Source organism: Capra hircus, chromosome 3, assembly GCF_001704415.2.
Source record: "Capra hircus breed San Clemente chromosome 3, ASM170441v1, whole genome shotgun sequence".
NCBI lineage: Eukaryota > Metazoa > Chordata > Mammalia > Artiodactyla > Bovidae > Capra > Capra hircus.
The window spans coordinates 11,338,670-11,345,550 of NC_030810.1; the positions used below are offsets into that span (position 1 = coordinate 11,338,670).

Below are 6,881 nucleotides of genomic sequence, written 5' to 3' on the forward strand. Positions count from 1 at the left end.
GTCACTCCCTGACCAGACTGAAGGCCTCTCTTACATCCTCAATCTTTGCTGCATATTTAGCATCACCTGGGAAACTTAAAAAAAAAAAAAAAAATCCCACTGCTTAAGCCACAACTCACACCAATTAAAGCCAAATAGGTGAGAGTGGGCCAGGGGACTCCAACGTGCAGCCACGCTTGCAACCCAGCACCGTGACACAAGACCAACAGGGAGCCTGGTGCATGGTAGGAAGCATGAGGCACAGACTCGTCTGCATCCTTTTGTTTCACAAGAAAACAAACACAATTACAAGAGAAATGGGGCCCGTCAGGCCCAGCGTGTTTAATAATCCTCAATGCAAGAGGGTTGAAAACTGACACAATCCCTCAATCGGTAAATTAGAGATTCAGATAAATTATGATCCAAAGCGGGGGTTGTCATCTACCCCAAGGCCACAGTCAGATAACTAAAATTCTGGGTCCCAGGGTGAGTCTGAGAGGTGAGACCCTGAGAAAGGCAACTGTGACAGGTGACGTCAGACACCAGCTTCTGGGCTGGTCCTGCTCCCCTCCCAGGTTCTGGGTGGGCAGGGAGAGCAGGCTTTGGCTCAGAAGAAGTCTGCAGGAACCTGAGTGGGGACCGGGACAGGCTTACTTAAGAGTTTTTGGAGGGAAATTCCTGCCGGCCTTGCCCCTTGCTGCCAAAGTAACGCACCCGATGGATGACCTGCAGCTGCTGCTCAATGGTTGCGGTGATGTTCACGTTGTCGGGGATGTGGACGTAACGGACGTTCCGGCCTGTCACGAAGAGGTCGTCCAGCTCCACCTGATGCCCCCAACGGTCTGTGTAGGTGACCTGGGCCAGGCGGATGTTCATGAAAGCATCGACGTTGTCTATGCGTCCGTGGGCCACGCTCTCATCCCGCAGGTCCACGGTGGTGACCTGGCCCTGGAGGCCCTGCAGCAGGATGATCAGGCTGTTCTCAGAGATGGTCCGCTCCTTCACCGAGTGGCTCACCTCCATTCTTCCACGCTTGCTCTGGGAGGGGCACACACAGGGGAGCTGAAGCAGGCTAGGGAGTATGGGTGCTAACTCACTGATGTCAGCTTTTAGCACAAAGTCCCCAGCCCAGACTTCCCCAGCTATGTCTACCTCCTCAATTTTTATGCCTACAGAGTGCCCTTAGGTGCTTTCACGGACACATGTTATAGAATCCTCACAACACCTTGCAAACCAAGGATCACTTACACTCACTTTATAAACAAGGAAAATTGGGCCAGGAGGTGTTAAGTAACTGGCCCAAGGTGCTGGGATTCGAATCCATGGCTGCCCAGCTCCAATTCCGACACCAAGGGTTCTGAACCCTCATTGTGAGAATCACGCAGTGAGTTTCTGGTCACCACACCCAGAGGTTCTGATTCATTTGGTCAGGGGTGGGGCCCAGGTACCCTATTCTGTAAAAGCTCCCCAGGTAATTCTAATGTGCATCTAAACGCAGAGACAACACATAGACGAGGAGTTTGAGAACCACTCCTCTAAAGTGTAGTTTACACCCTTGCTGCTCAAAGTATGGTCTGTGGACCAGCAGTTTCAGCATCACCCAGGTACTTGTTTCAGAATGCAGAATCTCCAGGCTTTCCCCAGATCTACCGAAAGAAGCTGCATTTTAACATGACCCCTAGATGAATCGCTTCACCAGTTCTCAGACATTAGTGTGCATCAGAATCACCTGCAGGAGGGGTTAAATGACCCGCCCCCACCCCACCACCACCCAGGCCTTTCTAACTCAGTCCGTTTGAGGTGGAGCCCAAGAATGCGCATTTCTAACATATTCTCAGCTGATGCTGATATTGCTGGTTTAGGGCCCACTGAGAACGACTGGTCCACCCGATGCTGCAGCCATGTAACCAGGAATTTAGACAACTGTAAAAAAAGGAAATGGTAGCGTATATGGCACATAGGTATTGAAGGCAGAGAAACTTGGAGGTTGGAATCCCCACTCCACCCACACTCTGTAGACCTAGGCCAGTTACTTAACGTCTCTGAACCTGTTTCCCCGTCTATTAAACCAACAGGTGAAGTTAACAGGTTCTCACCACACTGAGTGTATCTTCCTTTGCTTTCGACACGCTCGGATGCTATATTAATGGGGGGTGGATAATGTCTTACCCACCCCCCATTTTCAGACCTTGAGTGCCAGGTGTTTGAATTTCTTAAGACTTCACTCAGGATCCCGATAGGGCTGTGCAGGGTGGCATGAAGTATGACAAGCTAAGCTACCCACTCCACTGACGTGCTAGGAGTTGGGCCGGAAGACTCTTAACCGACCCCACCCAGGTTTCACCAGGCGTATCCGCTCAAACGGGGGTTTCGGGGAGCACAGTGACTGCAAAGAGGCAGGTCTGGGCCGGAGGACGGGGCTCGGTCACTTCCTAAGAGTGTCGACCTCGAGAAAGCCACTTGGCTTCTTCAAACCTGTTAGACAGTCCCTAGAGTGGGGATGGTGACGACCCTTTACTCACAGAGCGTGGGAGTGGGCTTGGGAAGAGGAGCTAAGCTCAGCAACCGGGAGGAAGACGCTGGCCCCGCTCCCGCCGCCTCCGTGGTTCCAGGCTCGCTCGCGCTCCGCCCCTGGCTCCCCAGGCCCGCCGCGCGAGTTCCTTCCGCTGTCCCGCTGCACGTCGCCGCCGAAACTAGCGGGCGCCTAGCCGGGCGGCCTTCCTCTCGCTGCCGGATTAGGACGCCAAGGCAACCGCGGGGCCGCTCGGTCCTTCCGGAGCATCGAGAGCGCGGCAGAGCGCAGAGCTGGCGTCCCCAGCGGCGAGCTCGGAACTACAATCCCCAGAATGCCTCGCGGGCTCGAGACTCGCCCTCCTGCTGCCAGACCGACGTCGCTGGATTCTCTTCTTTGGAGTCATTCTTTCATTGAGCAAATGAAATAATAGCTTCCCTGGCGGCTCAGTCGGTAAAGAGTCCATCCTGCAATGGAGGAGACCCGGGTTCGAACCCTGGGTTGGGAAGATCCCCTTCTGGCAACTCACTCCAGTATTCTTGCCTGGAGAATCCCACGGACAGAGGAGAGTGGCAGGCTACAGCCCGTGGGGTAGCAGAGTCGGACACGACTGAGCGACTTTGACTTTCACCTCTTTACCATCTGAGCCACGCCCCTTCAAGGTTTGAGTGACCTTCATTAATGTGTGACAGCACCTGGCACACTGGAGCAGCCCCATGACTTAGGCCTAGGTCATTCCTTTACCCTCTCGTTTACAGGTTTCAACCTCTCTCAGAAACCATCCCTTTTTCATCCTTCACCACAGCTGGCCTCTTCTTATTCTAAAAATAGAAAATGTCTTTCTCCTCCCTGGCAGCTACTCTGTTTTCCTACCTTCCACAGCTGAACTTCTCAGGAGAGGCCTCTATATCAGTGATTCTGCAATTGGGAGTTCTTTTTCCAACCCCATTTCTACGTGAGACTGGATTTTCTTCTTCTTGTGGTGGTGGTGGTGGTTTAGTTGCTAAGTCGTGTCGGACTCTTGCAACCTGTAGCCCGCCAGGCTCCTCTGTCCATACTGCTTCTCAGGCAAGAATATTGGAGTGCAGTGCCATTTCCTTTTCCATTTCTTCTCGTTCTTCAGCCAAAACAACATAGCACAGTGGGCTGAACGCAGAAGCAGATATGAGAATCTGTCTTCTAGTAGGACAGACATTGAACAGATTTGCAAAAATATAAAGCAGTGTCACTCTTCTCACCAAATTAAAAAATATATAGTTATTTTAAAATAAAAATATGATAATGGGTCTGTTATTGTTATTTAAAAGGGAATTAATATTAAAATCTTATCTCAATTTCATATATATGTGATTACTATATATATATCCCACATAAACAAATACTTTAGTTTTCAGTAATTTTTAAAGAGTACAAAAGGGTTTTGAGACTGAAAATTTGAGAACAGCTGCTCTATTCTGAGGGCTTTCACCTACTCACTCAACTCACTGTAATCTGCCTTCTTCTCAAGAGTGTTTTTAGTTTTACTCACATTAACTTCTCTTGAAAAGTTACTAATGATCTCCATGTACATAAGGGAACCTCTTATCTCCTTTCATTAAAAAAATATTATTTATTTGACTGTGCCAGGTCTTAGTTGTGGCATATGGGATCTGGTTCCTGACCAGGGATGGAACCCAGGGCCCCTGTATTGGGAGCGCAGAGTCTTAGCCACTGGACCACCAGGGAAGTCCCAGGGAACCAGTTGCCTTAATGTTATCTGGAATGCTTGTTAAACCCAACCCCACACCTACAGAATCAAGAGTAGAGCCCGGGAATCTGCACATTTAACAGTGCACACCAACGGTGAGACCCGAGGCCCTCCTAAAGTCGGACTCAGTGACTCCCAGGCAAGCCCTGCGTTCTTGTCTCTGCCTTTGCCATCGTGCTCATCTGCCTGGGATTCTCTCTTGTTTATCTATGGATGTTAAGTCCAATCCCTCCTTCAAAGGCTGGCTGTGCCTTTCTGAAGTCTGATAATGCCAGCTGGGAGTGAGGCTGATAGCATACTGCTTGATACGTGTTTGCTTGGTGCATGCAGATTCACCATAGCTATTTATGTAAATCTCACCTCTCCTACACATCTCTTGGGTGTTGACACAGGGAGAAGGCCCTAGGAGGCTCAGATGCTTCACCCTACAAACAGCAGTTTCAGGAGGAACAATGGTTTTATGCATGTGCTGTGATGATGGGAGCTGAATGAACTGGTGGCAGTGGGATGGAAAGAAGGGATGAGTGTTAAAGACCCTAAAGGGAGTGAATCAGAATCCTTGGGGTCTGATTAAATCTGGAGTGTAGTTTGCAGGAGGGGAAATCAATGATTTAAATTTTAACGCTGATGGCCCATTGACAGGAATAAGAGTAGTAGGGTTGGGAGGGGGTTCACGCCTGTAGAGGGTATCTCATTTTTTGGCTACACAGCCCACTGAACTCCTTTCCCCACCTTTGGGGAGATCTGCCATTCTGTGTATTTCAGTGAGAGGTGAGTTTCTGTTCCCACTCTAGATGGTTTAAAGGGCAGATATCGTCTCTGATCCTTGTCAGCTATGGCACAGGCTGGTGACCTAAGCTCAGGCATTATCGGATTCCAAATCTGGAGCAAGGGACACAGACCAGCAGGAACTGTTGAGGCTTCGTCTTGGTGTCTGCGTCATCCAGCGCCTCATCCCTGCGGGTGCTGCTGCTGCTGCTGGCGTGCTCTCCGTGCCGCCTCCCCGTCCCTGGTTCCTGGCCATTTCGCATGGTCCTTCGCTCTTCCTGACAACTGTCAGTTGCCTGAAGCCCTTTCAGTAAATTCCTTCTCCACCTTAGTGGAGAATTAGTTCTTTTTTTTTTTTTTTTTTGCAGTTTCAAACCCAGACTAAGGCCCACTTGAATTGAGTTCATTTCAGGATCCTTGAGAACTTCCTTGGTGGCTCAGACAGTAAAGCATCTGCCTACAATGTGGGAGATCCGGGTTCAATCCCTGGGTCAGGAAGATCTCCTGGAGAAGGAAATGGCAACCCACTCTAGTATTCTTGCCTGGAAAATCCCATGGATGAAGGAACCTGGTAGGCTACAGTCAATGGGGTCCCAAAGAGTTGGACACGACTGAGTGACTTCACTTTCACAGGAGCCTTGAATTTCCCTGTTCCCTGCACATGATTTCGTTGTGGTTCTGTATCCAACAGTCAGAAGATACAGAATCCTGAGAGTTTGGGTGATTCCCAGGCCACCTGCTCCAAATTCCCACCCAGGGTCCAAATCCCCTCTCCAGCCTCCCTCACTCCCGTGACCCCCTAGTCACTGCTTGATATTCCAGTGGCCAGCAACTCACTCCTGTGCTGGGGATTCTACTCCATTGTTAGGAAGTTTTGGGTAACTTCTATTCATTGCTTCTGGTGCTTTTCCATGGAGAACTGTCTTATTTTGTATGAAATTTAAGAAGATTCTTCATGCCTTTTGACAGTAAAGTGAATGACCTGAATAAATAAAAATGGTATCAATATTAGACACGAAGCGTGAGGTGATGGAATGTCTCAGGAAAAGTGAACCTGCAGCCCAGAGAGAGGAATATGGAAATTTGTGAGTTAATAGTACGGGGTCAAAGTAATGGCCTCTCTGAAAAAAGGAATGCAAAATAGTTTGCCGAAGAATGCAGACTAAGCACTGCAGGGCACATAAAATATATGGTCAGCAGGCATGGAGGTGGGGAGAGCAAAGGCTAGGGCCAGGGCGAGAAATGGAGACAGGAACTAACAGCTGAAGTGAGAGTGTGATGACAGGGTGGGTGGGGGAACCCCAGGGGTGAAACAAGGATCCTCCAGCAATTGCCCCAGCCATTCTGACAGACTTTGAGAAATGGCTACATCAACATCTGTATCAGAGGGCGAGCTTCAATCAGAAGCCACCGAGGGGGGCCTTCCCTGGTGGTCCAGTGGCCAATAAGACTCCATGCTTCCAGTGCAGGGGGCCCAGGTTCAGTCCCTGGTCAGGGAACTAGATCCCACATGCTGAAGCCAAAATATCCTGCATGTCACAACTAAAGCTGAAGATCCTTTGTGCCATAACTAAGACCCAACATAGCCAAGGGGGGGGAAAAAAAAAACACTGAGGAAGAGAGGGGAAGTGTGGTCAGAAATTAGTAGGATCTGAGCACAAAGACCTAGCAAGAAAAAGAAAAGGGCCTTGAACTGGGCCCGGGAGAATGGGGAGCAGAGACAGCAGCAGAATCCAGCAGAGCTGGGGCTGGAGACTGGAAAGGGACTGTGTTGTGACTGAAGCTATGGGAGTGGGAGAAAGCAAGGTGAAGCAATGGGAAGGCTGGAGAGCTGGTGGGGGGAGGAGGTCCTGGAAGAGCTGAGGCCATGCTGCG

At 50.0% G+C, this 6,881-nt stretch overlaps 1 protein-coding gene across 1 annotated transcript; it reads right to left on the reverse strand.

The window, feature by feature from the left end:
* LSM10 (LSM10, U7 small nuclear RNA associated) lies at nt 286–2,967 on the reverse strand. The gene is made up of 2 exons (XM_018041751.1): nt 2,502–2,967; nt 286–1,017 (listed from the first exon to the last, which is right to left on the reverse strand). The coding sequence occupies exon 2, from the start codon at nt 1,000–1,002 to the stop codon at nt 634–636; it is 369 nt and encodes a 122-aa protein (XP_017897240.1). The 5' UTR covers nt 1,003–1,017; nt 2,502–2,967; the 3' UTR covers nt 286–633.

Coding starts and splice junctions, on each gene's coding strand:
- LSM10 (XM_018041751.1), bottom strand. CDS start 1,002: ATGGAGGTGAGCCACTCGGTGAAGGAGCGGACCATCTCTGAGAACAGC.